The sequence below is a fragment of the Nelumbo nucifera genome, chromosome 8 (assembly GCF_055504915.1).
Source record: "Nelumbo nucifera cultivar China Antique chromosome 8, China Antique-T2T, whole genome shotgun sequence".
In the NCBI taxonomy this organism is placed as follows: Eukaryota; Viridiplantae; Streptophyta; class Magnoliopsida; order Proteales; family Nelumbonaceae; genus Nelumbo; species Nelumbo nucifera.
This window is the reverse complement of record NC_142656.1, coordinates 55,363,243-55,383,720: the sequence shown is the minus strand read 5'-3', so window position 1 is coordinate 55,383,720 and position 20,478 is coordinate 55,363,243. Positions and strand designations below refer to the sequence as shown.

The window sequence follows — 20,478 nt, the reverse complement described above, 5'->3', positions numbered from 1 at the left end:
GACTTAACATTGTTTGGATTTGCAGCAGGAGCCTAAAGCCCCTTCTCTGAATAAAAAATCACATGGTCAGTGGCGAGGGCGGAGGTCACAACCCTTTGTTGACGTAGCCCATGTATCAGTGTTCCCCAATGCCCCACTCGAAAGAAAAACTAAAATAAAGACAAAATAGTATATAATATAAATAAAATATAAACAACTAATCAAACCCAAAGTCGATGATGAACTATGAGATACTAGTACATTACAACATCTGAAACCATAAATCAAAAATAAAGAACCACAATGAAAAATTTATTAGTTTAATGTGTACAAAATATTTGACCAAGAAATGACACCATCAATGCTTTTCCACTTACCCATTTTTTTCATGAAATGAGCAAAACCCAATTTTAGCTTCAGCATCCAAATTTAAACTCCAATGTGAAGAATGACGGGGGGAATGGGAATAAATAAACGTAAGTTACACTATTGACCTTCATCCATTGCATCATTCCCACTACAACTTTGAGATCTTAACTCCTTGTTCTCATCTTGCTTTGCCTCCTCAGATTCTAAAGCTTTGGTGACAGTGTCGTCCAGTGCCTCGAGAAAAGACAGAACAGTGAATTTATCTGCACAAAGGAAACGAGAATGTCGACAAACACTTGGACTAATGATATGAGTTGAACAGAACTATGGGCCTGTTGGTTTGAAGTTGGAACCGAAATCGAAATCTATTGGAATTTGAATCAGAATGGTCCATTCCCCTTGTCAGTTGGTTCAGAAAGGAATTGGAATCAGTTGGAATGGATTCTCAATCCCAAGAGAGGGGGGATGGTCATTCCCTCAAATGGGGGAATGCCATAATTGCAATGGCTATTCTGATTCAGATTCCAGACCCCCATCCCTGCGAACTAAATAGATCCTAAAATTTCAGAGAAACTTCATTGACTATAAAATAACAACCGAAATACATGGCGAAGACTCGGTTTCTGATAAATGGTTAACATCCTAATAACTGATGTGATATTGTAACATTTAGAAAAAAGCATGCCTATCTGATACTATAAAAAGAACAAAGGACCTGCCAAGAGGCATATAAGAAAAGCAAGCTACAAGCACAAAAGAAAAAGCATTGTCAAGGGTAGACTAAGATTTCGTTCTTACATTTACTTGGATCAATCCCAAACTGAGACAGGTCTATCTGTCCTGTCCGAAGCACCTATAAAACAAGAGCATTTTGTAAACTGGCCTGGATTTTATTTGGATAGCAAAGAGTAAGGAGAAAAATAACCAAAATAAAGGATGTTAATGTTTCTCACATAAGTAAATGCTTCTACTTGTTGGCGAAAAGGGGGACTTTGTAGCAACTCAATCAAATCTTCAGGAGTCCATTGGCCCTGCAACCTCAACACGGTTACAACTAATACACCCCCACCAAAGGGAGGGGGAATATAGAGGAATATCAGGTAGAGAAATGTTGTTTTATCAATTTACCTCAGGCAAATATGATGCTAATCGCTGTTCCAAAGGCAACGTTTCAATTAAAGGCAAGATTAATTCAGGTTTAAGAATATCTCCTAATCCCAAACCTAGTTAAAAAAAATGATGTTCAGTGATCTGACAGGAAAAGAACCCCTCCAAGATAATAACTGTAGGAAACTCAAGATAACCCTAAGTATCAGATAGACAGCATTTACAGTCTACCAACCACATGGCTTACATGAAGTACGACTACTTATTGGGAACTTTGCTGAGAGATCTTCCAACCTATAACTCATTAACTGAATGATCCTAACCATCTGACTTGACATCTCTTCTTCTGACCTGCCAAAACAACTCAATAGTCAGAGTATTCTGGGGGGAAGGTAATTGGGGGTCAACACAGACCCCAACCTGCTATTTAATTGTTAGATGGTTAGGATCATTTCATCAGGAAGACCTTGAGACCAAGATTACTAGGAGGGACCAATAAGGTAAATTACTAGTTCCAAAATTCCAGATGAGTAGCCGCATGTATTATCACCATGCTATTGGCAGACCATCTCTATGGTCTTAGTGGTTTTCTTTCATGTTTAAGACAATTGGAATAGCACCTGCATCCTCATCTCCAACAGCACCTACATAACCAAGCAGATAAAAGCACTATCAGTCATCAAAACATTGCAAGGCTGGGCACAAGAGTAGTCCTTCAGCAAACATGATACCTGCAGGTCCAATGCTACTTAATATTCTCTGCAGATCTGCCAACTGTACTGGTCCAGATGAAGAGACATCACTAGTTACTTCTGTGCCCAAGTTTGGACCGACCAGGTTTCCATCTCTGCAAGTACAATGATAAGAACCATAAGTACAATGCAATATACTTTATTTTTCCTTGAAAAAGAAAAAAGTCGTATACAAATCAATCAGAATTAAAAAGAACTACTCGCCCTACATTAAGAAAAACTAAAAGACTACAAAATTCTTCCAATATTGCCAATTTCTTGCCCGGGCATCTTGGAATTCTAGGGTAGGTTGCATAATTTTTGGAAATAAATAAAAAAGAAAGTTTATTAAGAAATAAAAAGAGATTACTAAGAAAGGTGTTTCCCCCTCCCAGACATTTAACAAACAGAACCTTCTGCCAGGATCCAAAACCATCACAAGAGACCCAAAATTCTCCCCCTACACTACCAGCCCCAATCACAACCCATACAACCATCATCTACAAATCAAACCTCTGCATCAGAACCATTCACATTCAAACCATACATTTTTCCCAGATCCAAAAAAAGTATTTCTTGCAAATTCTTCCCCTCCCAGCAAAAAAAGTATTTCTTGTAAATTCTTCCCCTCCCAGAAAAAATAACCCCAAATTGACATTGTCATCTCCTCATTTTCCTCTTCCTTGTCTTCACATTCAGCCCCTGGCAACTTTTCCTCTCTCAAATTGACATCATCCTTTTGAACATCAGAATTTAGTCCCATCTTCATCTTCCTCACCTTTCTCTCTTCAACATATCCAAAGAATTACTCCTAATAGAGCTTTGATTTTTATTTTTGGCCTTCACCCCCTCTCATTTAGATCCTCTTGAACTTGCTACAAGGACCAGCTCCTAAAAGACCATCTTTCATCTGATTAAAAACTTCAGTAACATGAACTATGTGACCATTATTTGAACCTCTGTGTTTTTTTTTTCAACTTTACCAAAGGTTTATCAACTTCTCTACTTCCTTCAATTATGCTGCACCTTTTTCCTCCATAAACCCACTCCCAATTTTCAAACAATTATGGGGTCCAACATCTCAATACCTTGATTTGAATCATCAAATTCCTCGGAATTCACAGCACCATCTTTTGCCCCATAAAGATCACTGCAGCCTTTCCTCATCTCTGACAAGTCAATCGACATAACAGACTCGGGACAATCTAAGCAAATTTTTATGGCCAAATCCCTGGCCCACATAGGTAATTGTCTGATTGATGGCCCACTCAAGCATGAATTTTAGACAGGCAATTGCCAGCACAAAGACGTTAACATCTATAAAAAATAAAAAAAAATCCAGATACGCTACTATGAGGGTTGCTCATTACATCAAGAAGAGAAGATGATGTTTTGCATGGATGACATCTATGAGGCTAGATATAGTACTCTCATTGAATTTTGATAAATGCAGCCTTGGTCATCTGAGTAATTCACAGACAAAAGCAGCCTTCAGAAACCATCAGAATATCCAGTCTTTTTTCCTTTTGTGGTTTGGTTTACACAAGTCATAATGGCGGAGGGAGATACCACTCAAGGTAAGCTTCCATCCTTTATGAATTAAGGTTGCCATGTCCTTCGGGATATTGAGCACAGTCTTGGACACGCAAGAAACATCATGTCCAAAAAATTGAGTGTGGCAAAAAATGTGAATATTTGATGAAACATAGGAGTAGAAAAACTACATAGGAATAGCACCAATAGGGAAAATTAAAACGTAGACTAAATGAAGACCATCTACATTTGAAGAAATAAACTTATTTGAAGAAATTGAGGAGTAGCATCAATAGGGAATAAAATGAACGAGGGAAAATAGACCAGTATGGTTATAGGACACGTGCAGAGAAGACCATCTAAAGCAATAGTGAAAAGAAGTCATCTGTGATGGGCCAAAAAGGACATGGACTGAAGTAATGAGATATGGTTTCCAGGTCGATAATATAACATGGTGGAACAGGATTAATGGTTTCCAGATCGATGATGATGATGACGCTCTTTGTGACATTCGAACTTACCAGTGGATGAAGAATAAAAATTATCATTGGAAGGATGAGTGATACAGCTGGACCTTCACCAATCACCACTTTATCATTAAATTAGAAAACCAAAACCCTTGACCTGGCTACTGCCTACTCTAACTAGTTATTTCGGTTTTCTACTGGCAGCTTCAACTATAACCTCAGCTCTATTTATTGGTCTGAGCAAGATACGACTTATTTAAAATGAATTGAATGAACAATTCAGAAAAATAAATGCTTTTGTGAGTTTCCAGGTATTCTATAGTTACTTCCCGCGTTAATTAAGTCTCCAGCGGTTTGGGAACAAATATGCAAATTCTCTAGCAGTTAAACCCCGAAATCCTTCCTGACCTACCCAATCTCTACCTTTAGTCCCTAAATCATCTTTCAACCCCATCCAAACTAATTAAAACCTTTACTGATTTTTTTGAAGATAAATAAAGAAGAAAATTTCTTAAACTAAAGAAAAATTATTACAAAAAGGTGATAAGGCATCACCCAACACCAATAAACAACCAAACCACCCAAAAAACTAACAAAAGAACCTACTACAAACCAGACCCAACAAGACTTTCACAGCAAGCCACAAGCAAAGCTCAACTTGGAACAAATTTAGACAGTCCTTTTAATACATAAAACAAAACCCATTCACTTCCCCTTCCAATGTACAGAAAACAAAATCCATTCACTTTAGTCTACCATTTGAAAAACTAACCACCTTTTTTTTATTCTCCATGACTCTATTTGTCTTCTTCACCCTCCTGTCATCTCCAACCTAAAACAAGCCTCCCCTTAACCTAGCAGAAACCTTCAAGACTGGCATAATTCGACTATTATTATTTTTTGGTGTCTAAATCTTTTGATTGTGTTGGGAATTACCTCAAATTTTTTCTTCTCCCCATGATTATCATTAATCCTTTCAAATTCTAGAACCACATTCTTCTCAAAAACTTGCTATACTGTCAAAACCACGCCCTTCGATGCTTTAATGGTTGAAGATTTTTCCACAGGATTCAAGCTCCTTCTCATGAACCCCCAACAAACTGCCAGAATTTCCTTCCACTTCCTTAAAGGCCTTCCTTGCAAATCCCTCAGCCCACAAGAAAAATAACCCTAGTGTTTTGCTCACCTCCACCTCTATGTTAATGACAATTTTCATATCAGCTTTCTTCTCAATCTCATGTGTCTCATCCAACATAATTGCATGTTCCTCCTTTTCATCTTCAGCTTCCAAACCCTCATCAAGAGGCTTCGTTCTATAAGATCTTTTTGTTTGGCATACCCTTGTTCCTTTATCCCCAACCTCTTCCATTTCAGGCCTTCCATCCACTCCTTTATCCAATCCATCCTTTTCCTGCTTTCCAGATTTATTCTCCTATTCATTTTCATACTTCCTAAAGATCCTTTCCACCTTTTTCCTTTTCCTTTTCTTCCAACCTCTTTGTAGTATCTCCCCCTCTGTCTACAATGACTAAAACAGAATCAATTGTGATTTCTCCATTAACCTGTTGCAGCCCACTGCCAAGAAGAGAATCTAGTAGTTCACCCACAAACTCCTCTATTGACTTCTCGATTCTAATTTCCTCAACAGCTCAACTTCCTAAGAATTATCTAACAAGTGCCTGTTAACAAACATCTCCAATTCCTCCTGCCAAAAACTAAACGAAGAGAACAATAACGGACCAGAAGAACCGTCGGTCAACACCCCTCCCATGTTAGTTGCGTGATTGTTTAAAAGCCCATAAGCCTCATCTCTGTTGAAAGGGTGTCAAGGTTCAATCCTGGTCAATACACGTGCCAGGATATGAGAGGTCGGTTGGGAACCAAAACATGAGTCACCGACCCAAACTGGTCCTTCTACAGCAGTGGCTGCATCGAATGCTCTCTCTTGCACAAGAGCTAGGTTAGGCCTAACTTCGATTCAGGAGAGGTCTGCTTTTCTCAAGATTGGAGCAACAAAGATTATTATTCTTTCTTCTGCCTTTAATTGCATCTGCCAAGGTATTTATAGCCATGACCCCCCCCCCCACCTTCTCTCATTGCATATGAGAGAGGAGCAGAGGTCTTCAAAGCTCATCATTCCTAGTTTCCCCCCACTTGGAGCACCTTTAATGCCTAGTTTTCTCAAAATCATCACCCTTCATCTTACATGCTTCCTAGGTTTAGCCACTAATAGTTCCCATCCTAGCACAGCCATGCCACGTTAATTATCATTCATAAATGTGTGCCAACCCTTGTTAAATCATTAATTGTAAGCCAATGCAGCACCTTATGTGGCACAACCACAAGGCCTCCCCAACCTGCCAAACCTTACCCGGTCCATCACACATCAAGATGCCTTGTCTGAGTGAATTTGTATGCTGGTTTACCCCTCGATCTTGCCAACCTGACTCAACCATCAAGTCAAATCTTCCCTACTTATCCTTCATTATTAATGCCCCATACTTTCGTCACATCAAGTTTATTCAAGCTCCTCATCGCGTGCCACATGTGGCCATTTGGGCCTTTGAATGATCGATAGAGTCTTAATCACAACATTAGCCCCCTAACAGCTAGGTCGCCTCGAGGGGAACACGACAGCAGCGTGGCTATCACATCGCCCTTGCTTGACCATCCTGTCTTCCAACATTTCTCACTCGCATCTAGATCTCTCTCCATGCCTTGCCTTGGGTGATGAATCTGCACTTGAGTTATGCACTCAAGCCCGAGTTAGCCTTCTTTGGGTGGCAACCAAATATCCGAATTAGCCCTCTTTGGATGGCAAATTCATGTGAATCATGCCCACGTTAGCCCTCTTTAGGTGGCAAACCCATGGCCAAGTTAGCCCTCTTTGGGTGGCAAGCTCATGCCCGAGTTATCCCTCTTTGGATGGCTAATCCATGCCCAAGCTAGACAAACTATTGCGTCTAGTCATCTTCCTGAGGTGCCCTTTTGCATGCGGCAAGCCGGTTCGTAGGTTTCTGCCTACCACAGGTGCTTCTTTGAGGGAGCTCAGTCCTCCTACAAAAAGAAAGAGGATAAGAAAAGTTTGAAGTTCAAAAGGTTATCCACTTTACTCTATTTCAATTATTTATACCCCTTTACATCACCGGGAGGGGGGCTAATTCAGTTGTAACTAACAAGTTGACGTGGCCCTCTCACATAGGTATTCGGGTAAGACTGTATGGGTATCATGCTTCAGTCGGCAGTAATCTTCCCAAGTGGCTTCCTCTTCAGGCAGGCTGCTCCATATGACTAAAGCCTCTTCGATGAAGCATCTCCCTTTACGAACCCAATGGAAATCTATCAGCTTGCGGGACTCTATGACCATGACTCCCCTCAGTGAAGGCTGGGAGGGTTGCTTGAGATTTGTCCCCTTGACCCACTTGTTTCTTGAGTAGGGATACATGAAAGACGGGGTGGAGTTTGGACGATGGTGGGAGCTCCAGCTTGTAGGCGACTAACCCAATTTTGTCCAAGATTTTTAAGGATCCATAAAATTTGGGAGCTATGTTCTGCCATGCTTACTTGGCTACTAGGGTCTGGCTGGAGCTTCAAGTAGACCATGTCTCCAGGCTGAAATTCCAAAGGATGATGCTCGCGATCGTAAGTAGCTTTCATTATCTGTTGAGCTCGTTGTAAATTGCCCTTAAGCTCTTGTAACATTAAGTCCCAACTGGTGAGGTATTTATCTACTACAGCTACCGTAGTGGAGCCCGTCTCATAGGGTAGAATGGCCGGAGGATCTCTTCCATACAAAGCCTTGAAAGGTGTCAATAGTCACATGGAAGGTGGAGTTATACAATAGTTCCACCCAAGATAACCATTTCAACCACTGCTTTGGCCTCCGCCCAGCAAAGCACCTCAAATATGTCTCAATGCACCTATTGACAACCTTTGTCTGTCCATCAGACTAGGGGTGGTAGCTTGTGGAATGGGCTAGGTGTGTCCTCTGGATTTTAAAATACTCCAGCCAAAATCTTCCCATAAATAGAGGATCCCGGTCAGAGACAATGGAAGCTGGTGTTCCATGTAACTTGGTGATGTCCCTAACGAACAAATCAGCTACTTGTGTTGCTGTGAATGGGTGTGATAAGGCCGAGAAGTGAGCGTACTTGCTAAGCAAATCGACTACCACCATGATCACTGTCTTGCCTTGAGAGGGTGGCAAACCGGTGATGAAATCCATGGTGATGTCATCCCAAACCTGATTTAGCATCTCAAGAGGCTGAAGGAAATCAGCTGGCTGCTGGGTATCGTACTTCTGTTGTTGACAGGTTGGGCAGCCGGCCACAAAATCCTATACATACTTCCTATTGCCCTTCCAATGGTAGTGTGCCACAATGCGTTGATAAGTCCATAGCACCCGGAGTGACCACCGCCTACGGAGGAGTAGAATAACCGTAGGAGCTCCACTATGTGAGGTGATGATGAACGTAAAACCAGTCTTCCCTTATAAAACAAGAGGGAGTCCCTCACTATATAGCCTGAGGTCTTGGTTGAGTCCTCGGCCCATCTCCTTTTGATAGTCGCCAGCTCCTCATTACTCAGTATCTCATGTTTGAGTTGTTCCATCAGCTGGTATACGGGTCTGGACTCCGCCACCCGATTAGCAGCCCCAGTTTTGTATTCTATCAGATAGTCAAACCCCAACAATTTCAACACCCACTTTTGTTGTTCTTCCGTAAGGAGATGCTGTTCCAAAAGGTATTTGAGGCTCTGTTAATCAGTTCTGATGATAAAGCGACACCCCAGAAGGTAGTGACACCATTTAAGGACTGATAACACCACAGCCATTAACTCCTTAGCATAGGTGGATCCAGCCTTGGCTCGAGGGGAGAGAAGCTTGCTGAAATAAGCTATGGGTTTACCTCCTTACATCAAATCAGCTCTGGTGCCAATTCCCAAAGCATCGCATTCTACCACGAAGGGCTGCTCAAAAGTGGTAGTACTAATGTAGGTGGAGTGGAGACTGCCATCTTCAAGAGGCAGAAAGCTTGTTGGGTCTCTTCAGTCCAGTAGAAGACGTTCTTCCAGAGAAGTTGAGTTAGCAGAGCTGCTATCAGCCAATAATCTTTAACAAAGCGCTTGTAATACCCGGTCAGGCTTAGGAAGGCCCGCAGCTGTCTTACTGAAATGGACCTGGCCCACTGCCATATGCTAGCCACCTTCTCAGGGTCGGCCTTCACTTCCCCTCCCTCCACCACATGACCAAGATAATGTACTCGTCCCTGCCCAAAAACACATTTGGAGGTCTTGGCCGAGAGCTGATTCCGCCTTAGTACATCCAGTGTTAGCTTCAAGTGTAAAAGATTCTACTCCAAATCAGAGCTATAGATAAGAATGTCATCGAAAAATACTAAAATGAACTTACGGAGGTAGGGTCTGAATATGTCATTCATAAGTGATTGGAAAGTTGACAGTGCGTTGGAGAGACCAAATGGCATGACTAAGAACTCGTAGTGGCCATTGTGAGTCCTGAAAGTTGTCTTATGCACATCGTCAGTGTGAACCTGGATTTGATGATACTCGGATTGGAGGTCCAACTTTGAGAAATCCCGAGCTCTTTGCAGCTCATCTAGCAACTCATCGATCAAGGGAATTGGAAACCGGTCCTTAACTGTGATGCAGTTCAATGCCCGGTAATCCACACAAAACGCCAGAACCTGTCCTTCTTCTTTACTAGTAGAACTGGGGACGAGTAGGGGCTGCTGCTGGGTTGTATGAACCCCTTTTGCAGGAGGTCTTGGACCAAGTTCTCAATCTCCTGGCGCTGGTAGTAGGGGTACCGGTAAGGCCTTACATTGGCCAGTGCCGTCCCTGGTAGGATGGGAATCCAGTGGTTGTGAATTCTCTCTAGAGGGAGCCCTTGTGGTTCTTCAAAGACATCGGGGTACTCGGCCAAAACTGCTTGCAACTGTGGGTCTAGACTGCCCATTTTTCCTTCACTGTTTGTGGGCTTCAGATGTGGGCCAGGCATGCAGGACCCTATGAACATCAAGGTGGGTCGGCATTGGTCCCAACTGGTTTTGATGATTGAGCTGAGGGTAGTTGGTTGTGGAACTAGCAGCCTAGAGCCGCTCAGAGTTATGGTGCGGTCTCCCCTTTGAAACTCCATGGTAGTTTAGACCAATCACAAATCACCCGCCCTAATTGTTGCAACCATTGTACCCCTAGAACAATGTCAGCCCCACTGAATGCCAATGTGTACAGATCAACGCGGAAGATTTCTCCTTAGATGGTTAGCTCCATGTCTTTACATGGTATTTGACTGTCGTTGGCCACTTGGATATTGAATTTAGAGGTGGGTTTAATGGTCACCCCCATCTGAATGGCCAAGTCATCAAAAATAAAATTCATGGTGCTCCCACTGTCCACAAAAATTGCTACCTCCCGGCCCATCAATCTACCCATGACGCGCATGGTTTGGGGGACGCAAGGCCTGTGAGGGCCTAGAGAGAAATCTCAAGTGGGCCAAGCCCAAATATCATATCAAGGCTGGTTGGGCTATCTTCTTCGAGGCCTTCAGCTGCCAGTTCTCCTTCTTCTGGCCCATCTGTTTGCAACAAGATGGCTTGTTGGGCCTTGCATTTGTGACTTGGGCCGAACCACTCATCACAGTTATAACATAAGCCCTCCTCCTTACGGGCCTGCATCTCGGCCCATGTCAAACTTTTGAAGGGAATGTTGGGCCTAAAGCCCTGGTTCTCAGCTTTAGTGGGCTTGGCCGACAACAGCCATGACCGTCAGAGGTTGCATGGATTTCACATCCACTCGGATATCCTCCCTCAACCCGCCGATAAAACTGCCCAACGGAGCATTTTCTGCCACCCCTGTACCCCTGACGATAAACACTCAAACTCCACCTGGTATTCCCTCAGTGTCCCAGTTTGTCTCCATTTTGCCAATTGTTCATCGTAGTTTTCAAACCCAATGGGTCCAAAACGTACACATAGGGCATCGGTGAAGTACACAATTTTTCCCGAAATTCACTTTCAAGTTTGACATTTGCTCAAAAAGTTGAATCACTAATTTCAAATTCCTAATGAACCTCACACCACCTCCTTCACAAACATGATCATATCATCAGCAAACTGTGAGTAAGTGGGATGTCCTCCCTACCAACCCTCCATCCTCTAATGAGGCCCCTAGAGTCCGCTCTATGAATCAATCTCCCCAGCCCATCAGCAATAAGTAAGAACAGAAAAGGGGATAGGGGGTCACCTTGTCTTATACCCCTAATGGCTAGGAAGAAATCTACCATTGTCCCATTCACTAGCACTAAGTAATGACAGTTCCTCACACACCCTATGATCCATTTAAGCCATCTAGCCCCAAATCCCAATTTTGTCATGATTTTCCTCAAAAATTCCCAATCCACTGTCATATGTCTTCTCCATATCCAGCTTACAAACCACCCCCTTCTTTTTATCCTTCTTGAAATTCTCCACACTCTCATTAGCAATGAGGACTTGATCAGTAATCTGCCTTCCACTCACAAAAGCACCCTGATTTTGTTCAATTATGTCTAGCAATACCTTCTTCAATCTCAAAGATAACACCTTTGCAATAATCTTGTATAGGCTATTTACCAGACTAATTGGTCCGAAATCCCTTGGATGTGAGGCTTCTTCCTTTTGGGGGATCAAAGAAGTGAAAGTGGAGTTCACCCCTAGATTAACAGTTTCTCTCCTGTGAAACTCCTCAAAATCCCGTAGAAGGTCCTCTTTCAGAATATCCCAACAATCCTGATAGAAAGCCATTGTAAACCCATCCGGCCCTAAAGTTTTTGTTCTATCCATAGAAAATATAGTTTCCTTAATATCTTCCAAGTCAAACCTCTTCTCCAAACTTCTCCTGTTGTCCTCCCCTACATCTGGCCAATCCAATCCTTCCATTTACAGGCCTTCTTAGAATGGATTTAAAATGTTCTACACATGCCCCAACTATCTCCATTTGTTGAATTAACTCAATTCCATCCACAACTAGTTGGGAAATGAAGTTTCTCCTTCTCCAACCATCTGCCAAAGAGTGAAAGTACCTAGTGTTTATGCCCCCCTCTTGTAACCATTTACACCTAGATTTCTGCCTCCAGCTTACTTCCTCCTTATGTAGGTAGTCCTCTAATTGTCTTCTCAAGCCACTTCTTAATCCATTGTCCCCCTCTCCAAATTCTCTCGTTTCTTCTTTAGAATCAAGGCTTTCTAGTTGGTCCATCAGAGTTCTCTTCCTTTCTTCTGACCTCCCATGCTCCAAGATATTCCACTCCTTGATCTTGGCTTTCAAGAATTCTAGCTTCTTATGAAATCTCATCCCCTCCCATTCCACCACTGGGTTACACTCATTCCACTACTCCCTCTACTCTATTTGTAAACCCAGGATGGAGTAACCACATATTTTCAAATCTAAAGGGGGCAAGTCCACTCCTCTCTTCTTTGCAAATCACTATGGGCCAATGATCCAATGTCACCCTAGGTAGGGCTCTAGATGCCAAGTCCCCCCAATGTTCTTCCCAATCTGTAGAAAACAAGAACCTATCCAACCCTGAACATATGGGTCTAGATTAGAGATTTGACCAGGTAAATGTCTTCTGGGATAGAAGTATCTCCTTAAGCTCAAAGGCATCCACAAACCTATTAAACTTCCTCATGCTAGTTGTCACCCTCTGATTGGACTTATTTGTTTCCTCTAAGTATCTGATCACATTAAAGTTTCCACCCACACACCAAGGCCCATCCCATAGTCCTCTTACATCAGCCAATTCCTCTCACAATTCTTTTCTCTCTCTATAATCATTTGGCCCATAAACATTTGTGAGCACCCACACATATCCATCCTCTTGTTGTTTGAACTTCATGGAAACTAAGAATTGTCCAATCAATTACTCCAATCCTTCTACCACATCCCTCTTCCACATAGTCACTATCCCCCCTGAAGCACCCCAAGAGGGAGCTACCACCCAGCTAATCCCCCTTGCTTTCCATACACTCCTTGCTCATCTATCATTAAACTCCATCCTCTTGGACTCCTATAACATTACGATGTCTGGATTATACCTCTTTATTACCTCTTTTATTGTTGCTCTTTTCCTCATAATTCCTATTCCCCTCACATTCCAGCTTAGTATCTTCATTCTCACTCTTTCCTTAATTCCCTCCTACACCTACCCACTACTTTCCCCCTTTCCTTCTATCCGCTTTTGCCCCAAACTTCTTATCACCTTCCACATCTCTTTTCAACTTCACTCAACTTTCCTTCTAGTCTGCATCCCAACTTCCCCACAAAGTCCACTATTAACTCCTCTCGGTTAGGTTCCTCCCCCCACTGACCTTCCTCCACATTCCTTTCCAGCCCTATCCTCCTCTCCTTCCTTCCTCCCCTCTGCACCCTCCCCTCCTCTTTCCTCTCCATCCTTCCTCATCACATTTCCTCCCTGCCCTCCTTTTCTTCCCTTCCCTCCAGTGAACCCTCCCCTCTTATCTCCTCTCCACCCCTTCTCCATATTACCTTTCCTTCCACCTCTTTAAATACTCTCACTTATTTCCCACACCTTCTCATTTGTATATCTCCCGTCCCACTCCTCTTCGTTGTTCTTCACAACCATTTCCAAAACCTCAGAAACCCCACCCTCTTGATCGGATGCACATACATGGGCTTCAAGACATGGAACGGAAGCAGAATCTGGAACAAAGGACACAGAAAAAGCATTAGTAGCTAAATCCGAATTCACTTGGTTACCTAGGTGTGAGAGGGAAAGTGGATTAGGACTATTCCCGGCCTCCCTTTCTAGTTCCCGAGGTTGGTCAATATCTATCTCCCTAGGTTGGTGGGAGAGTCCTTATGTCCCTTGGTCAACCTAGTGATCTCTTCTCTGTACCCTTGTTTCACCCCTGATTGGTATGTTCTAGCTCTGCTTCAGGTTCTCTCCTGATTTGCCCTTTCGTTTGTGTCTTGCACAATCTGAGGCCTTGGGTATAGGTTTTTTCGCTTAAAGTCTTCAGCCTTGCTTGTTTCATGGTTTCCATGCCTTCTTCCTTCCTCTGTCTGACCTTCCTGGCCGCTTATTAGCCGCCTCCCATCATCCTCTAGGTCACCCCGAAATAGCTTCGCAATGTACCACCCTCCACTGTCATCTATGTCGTAGCCATCTTCCTCGTTCACAATAGCAATATCGGTACCATCATCTACCCCATCATCTGATTCTTCTTTGTCACCGCTACACATCACCCAACCTTCATCCGCCTCCTCTCTCTCTTCTGCTCTCTCCTGTGCATATCTTGGATTCGGCCTCTCTGAGAAGCTTTGTAGAGAACTAGAGTCCACATTGTTTCAGCGTGGAACCCACTATAAACTTTCTTGCTTGTCCATTCTCCGCCTCTGCAGATTTCCCCCACCTTCCTTCGCCGTTTGGGCCATTTAAAAAGAAGATAGACCGTGACTTCCATCTATAATCAGTCTATCGCTTCTCTCCTTACCCCGATCCACATAACCTTTTAAGTTGTCACGTGGGTCATTACAACTGTGCTTCGACCCACCCAACCCGCCCAACACCTCAACCGGCTTGGACCAGGCTTTCCAACGCCCTAATCCAACTCCTAGGTCCAACCCAAGTCCAGCCCAAACTACTTCCACGAATGGGGTTTTCTTTACTCCTGGGCAGATTCAAAATTATTTGAAAAATTGCTAATAATTGCTACCCCCTTCTTTTTATTTATCGAGAAAGATTGTTTGCCTTCCCCTTTCGTCGAATCCACCCCTTCCTCCATTCTCCTATTGCCACCTAGAAACCACCTTTCCAGCTCATCTCCTTCTTCCAGCTCTCGACCTCCCTGCCACAATGACGCTTCGACTGCCGTTGCAATCCACAAGCGCCACCACCTGCCTTCCACCAGAAGTTCGCAATGCCCAAGGATTAAGAACGGCTTCACCCCGACGATTCTCATCTTCACAGCGAATAGGTTATCAAAACTATAACCTTCAAGCTTGGCTCCTAGAGCTATAACTATTTTTTCGAACACTTCCTCCTTCTAGAGGTTGAACAGAAAACCTACAACCTTCACGTCACCTCTCAAGTCGTCGATTTCAATCTCATTACATGACATGCTCCACTACTCGACAAGTGCCATGCCTTCCCCTGTTTAACCATTGTTAGTTCCAACTTTTGTTCCCCGAAGTCTAGGAGAGCCTTGTTTTCAAAAAAAGGGTGTATTGCAGTCGTTGCTTTAATGTGAATATCTTCCTTCACAGCCTCTAGAATCCCCTGCCAATCGTTCACCTTTCTCTGCAAGGTAATAACATATTTGTTAGCCCACACTTTCTCTACCTCCATCGCAAGTTTAGTAGCAGATTGAGAACTTGTGATAGCCATAGAGATATTATCTTTTTTTGGAGGGTCTGGGGTCCAGGTTTCGAAGATTTGATCTTGCTCTACATCCACTTTCTCCATTTTCCTGCCAACCTTAACACCCTCTTCGATGAACAACAAGAAGTTCTACAATGACTCTGTGAACAACTTCCATCCCCTGTTTTTCTTTCCTTTTGGAGGCATATCATTTGTTTCCTCCCTCTGTGAAACTCTTCTACCATTGTAACAAACCACCCCTTCTGGTTCCATTTGAGGAAAGCATCATATTTCCGGTCCAAAAATTACATCAAACTTCTCCATAACTGCTTCTTCACCGATCGTATAGCCCCACCCACGAATCCTTGTAACCACTGCAAAGCATCTCCAATCGGAAAAATCATAGCTCTTCTCTCCTTCCTTATCTTTAAAGACCATTGACCTTTGAATCTTTGTTCTTCTAATACCAATTTTTTCACCTCAATCTGCAGCACTTGTCTCCACTTGGTTGGTTTCACGAATCTTCCTTCCCCCATTTCCCTTGGATCACACCCTGCTTGTCTTGCACCTCGAAGTGAGCAAGTTCTCTTTGGATTTTTTTTTTTAATTTTCTCCTATGTTGTCACTTGAGCTGACACATGAATTGGATTGAGACGTTTCGATCCCCTACTTCCGTCAACACTTCACTTCCTAGGTCATGAACAAAGGACTTCTGAAATCCCAACTTAAGTTGGCATGAGCTTGTTGATAAAACCTGGGCATAACTTTTAAACCCAGCCACCTAAAATAAACAACCCAGACTTGAATCTTTATAGAACTTGGCATCTGATTCTCCTCCTTTTGATTTCTTGAAAGTTCAACTTCCTCTAAAGGTGAAAGTTTGCAGTGGTCACACATTTCCTCTCTTCTAGTGCCAAGTGTGCTAAAGCCCGCCAACTCATCTTCTACCTTCAGCCCCTCCTTCCTTAGTGCTGCCTCCATAGATGAAAGAAGTCACACTTTGAAACTCAAACTATCGATGAACATTTCAATCATCTAGGGGATTGCATTGGTCTTTACTCCCAACAAATCTATGGTTGCCACCCTAAGGTCTATGGTGTTAAAAGCAGATAGAAGACGCCACAACTTGCCACAATCAATTTAAAAGTTGTCTCATTCCACTTCCAGGCACGATTAGTTTTCAAGGCGCCAAGGCGAGGCTAGGCGACTGGGGGGCGCCTTGTTGCCTAGTAGCCTAGGCGATGGATTTTTTATGTTAAAAACATAGATCCTAGGGTAGTTCCCTAGGTACCATAACCATATTTCTTTAATAATTATTCATGATTTTCAAAAATATAGGGGCTGAACCCTTATTTTTGTTATAGGAAAAGAAGAAATAAAAAGTATTGGTAGTAGTAGAAGAAGAAGAAGAATATATGGAAGAGGAAAATGTGCTGATTAGATAAACTTTTAAGCTTTTCCTTACTTATTGGTTCAGGTTTCCAAGTCCTTGAGGGTTCAATACAGCGGTTTTTTATCAATAACAATAACTTTTATTAAAAATATATAAAAGAGAGAAACAGTATAAAGGGAGAGGTAAAAACACTTAACCCCCCCAACAATAAGAATCATATTACAACACAGCCCAAAAAAGATTTGCTCTTCTCACCCCTTGTTTAGCCAAGACATCTGCCAAAGAATTGGCACACCTCTTGGCCCACTGAACCTGAATTTGCATGTTTCGAGTAATCTGGTTTTTTATCATTTGAGAACTTCCACAAACTGGAATCTCTCTCCTGCAACCAGTTAACTGTCAGCCTTGAATCTCCTTCCACCAACAAATTTCTTATGTTCAACTGCTTGGCTCCTTTGATCCCTTCCAATGCTGCCAAAATTTCAGCTCTCAATGAATCCCCCCAGCCTATAGGTGTTGAGAACATGGCAATTATTCGACCTTTTTCATCCTGAAACACTCCACCTATACCTGAAGAACCTGGATTTCCTTCACTACTAACATCAAAGTTTAATTTAATGTATCCCGAAGCTGGAGGAATCCAAGATAGATTGGGAGAAGAAGACAAGGGAGCAGACCTAGCCACTTCCTCCCACTTTCGAATGATGTCTCCTGCTGAACATCCTTCAAATATCTTCATAGACTTGACCCAATGAACCACCCTAACATATATTAATTCAATAATGGCTTCCCTGCTTTTCTCTTCCTCATGAAAAGTTCTTTGATTTCTTTCCTCCCACACACTCCAGCAAACAGCTGCTCTAGCACATCTCCACAAGAGTTTACCTCTCTTTTTTAAATCCCTCACTGATGTAGTACTAAATAAGCCTTGCACACTTGGAGGGGGAGTCCATCTGCAATCAAAAAGAGAGAAAAGCCAAACCCAGATCCCTGAAACAAAGGGGCAAGAAATTAATAAGTGATAACAATTCTCACCATTCTTCTTGCACAAAATGCACCAGTGCGGGGATAAACACCAATTAGGCCTTTTCTTTTGAAGTAGTTCAGAAGTGTTACATTTTTCTAGGATTGCTTCCCAACAAAAGGCACCTACTCTGGTAGGGATTGGATTGGACTGTGTTAATTTTTTGAAAAAAGAAGAGCAAGAGAAAGTACCTGACAGAGACCACACCCTATTGTCCACTCTAGAAGGGTCAATAACAACCTCCTCCAAAATCTTAAGCAAATTAGAGATCGAACCCAATTCAAACCTCTGAGATCCCTTCTAAAACCTAGATTCCAATTAACTGTAGCATCAAAAAAATAAGAAAGGAAGCTACAGGCTCATTTTTAAACCTTGAGAGGGAAAACAAAGAGGGGAAGTGCCCTTTCAGAGGAGTGTATCCCACCCAAATATGTTCCCAGAATCTCAAAAACATGCCAGACCAAAGATCATACCTAATAAAAGGACGAAGAGAAGGATGGCATGAGTAGACTTCCAAGGAGATGCCCTTGTAGCCCTAGATGAGATCCTCGTGTCCCAGCCGTCTACCTCTTGCCCGTGAATACTTAGGATTATTTTAGCACACAAATTCTCCTTTTCTTTATTCAATCTCCATAACCATTTCCCCAAAAGAGATTCATTATTCTTCTTTAAGTTGCCCACACCCAATCCACCCTCACTTTTGAGTTTTGTAACCAAGTCCCACCTAACTCTATGGTCCCTTTTCTCCTCCCTTGGTTCCCATAAGAAATCTGTCATTAATTTCTCCAAAATCCTACATACTCCCTTAGGAATTCTAAACACAGACAGAAAGTAAACCAGAAGATTTCCAAGGTTGACTTAATTAGAGTTATCCTGCCACCCAAAGATAGGTAGTTTTTCTTCCAAGAGGCAAGCCTTTTTGTGAAATCTATCAATCACCGGATTCCAAAAGCTCCTTTTGGTAGGGCTATCCCCTAGTGGAAGCCCCAAATATTTCAATGGCCATTGAGCAATCTCACAACCCAAAACTTGGGCCCTTTCTTCCATCTCTCTAGCACTCATATTAATGCCAATCACACAACTCTTATCCAAGTTTACTTTTAAGTTAGTCACACGTTCAAACACCTTGATCACCATCTTTAAATTACTAAACCACCTAATCTCCTCCCCTCCACAAAACAGAATTGTGTCATCAGCAAATTGTAAATGAGTGACCGGAACCCTGACCCTCCCAACTCTCCAACCATTTACCAATCCTCTAGCATCTACTTTCTCAATAAGCCTCCCTAACACTTCTGCAATCAAGGTAAACAGGAAGGGGGAGAGGGGGTCCCCTTGCCTAATACCCCTAGTAACAGGAAAATGATCTACCACCCTGTCATTCACCAATATAGAGTAGTGGCACATTTTCATACACCCATTTATCCACTTGCACCACCTTTGCCCATAACCAACAGACTCAAGTACTTCTTGCAATAAGGACCAATCAACCAAATCATAAGCCTTTTTCCAGATCCAATTTGCATTCCAGCCCTTTCTTCCCTCTTCATTTAAAATCCTCTACACTCTCATTTGCTATTAAGATTTGGTCAACAATTTGCCTATTCTTCACAAGAGCACCTTGATTAGGGGATATGATTGTAGGAAGCACCTCTCTAATTCTTCGGGATAGCACCTTAGCAATGATCTTATAGAGGCTATTTACCAAACTTGTGGGTCTAAACTCTTTAGGGTGGCAAGCTCCCTCCTTTTTTGGAATTAAGGCAATAAAGGTCGAGTTCAAGCCTGGATTTATCATCCCTCTTTAAAAGAATTCCGACAAAACACTTTGGATATCAGCCTTAATTATCTCCCAGCAATCTTGGTAAAAAGCCATCGTAAAACCATCAAGGCCTGGGACTTTAGATCTAACCATAGAGAAAATGACCTCCTATATTTCTTCCAAATCAAACTCTCTTTCCAACCACTCAATCAAATCATCAGGGAGCTTGGGCCAATCCAACCCATCGGTCCTCCATAACAAACGCCTCTGCCTCTGCTTTAAGGTTCTGCTTCCATCTTGTTGTCAAAGCAAAACCAACCTCTTGTAAGTGCACCATCACACCTATTTTCATTCATGCATGGGGGAAGCATTCTATTCTTTTTAGCCTAGAAGTAGAGTGCAGCCTTACTCTTGATGACTCGTAGCTGTATTATTCTGCTCTATACCATTGAAGACTGTAAGGTTCAAGGTCAAGCACATGATGGAGATTATCAACCTTCTAACCGATTCAAACCCAACTAAACTTATTTTTGGTTCTGTCATCTCATAAACAGTGAAGATGTCATTCAGATTATTTTCATTATGGAAAAACTAACAAATTGAGAGTGTTATACATAGATATGTGCCTACCAACGCATAATTTGGCTATCCTACTCTAAGCCCCTCCCCTATCCCTATTACATTTTACATTGTTACATGTCCCTTCTTCACTATGCTGTGCAACTTGTGCCCCCAA

The 20,478-nt window shown here is 42.5% G+C and overlaps 1 protein-coding gene across 3 annotated transcripts in view; it reads right to left on the bottom strand.

The window, feature by feature from the left end:
* Positions 1–150: 150 nt before the first annotated feature.
* RPN13 (regulatory particle non-ATPase 13) overlaps positions 151–20,478 on the bottom strand; it is a 36,485-nt gene continuing 16,157 nt past the window's right edge. For all 3 annotated transcript variants that reach the window (XM_088892964.1, XM_010265088.3, XM_088892965.1), the window contains 6 exons: positions 2,187–2,302; positions 2,076–2,099; positions 1,477–1,571; positions 1,302–1,379; positions 1,147–1,201; positions 151–611 (listed from right to left, as the gene is read on the bottom strand). In XM_088892964.1, the coding sequence (XP_088749090.1) occupies positions 466–611; positions 1,147–1,201; positions 1,302–1,379; positions 1,477–1,571; positions 2,076–2,099; positions 2,187–2,302 (514 nt within the window). In that variant the 3' untranslated portion in view covers positions 151–465. The remainder of the gene's footprint in view (positions 612–1,146; positions 1,202–1,301; positions 1,380–1,476; positions 1,572–2,075; positions 2,100–2,186; positions 2,303–20,478) is intronic.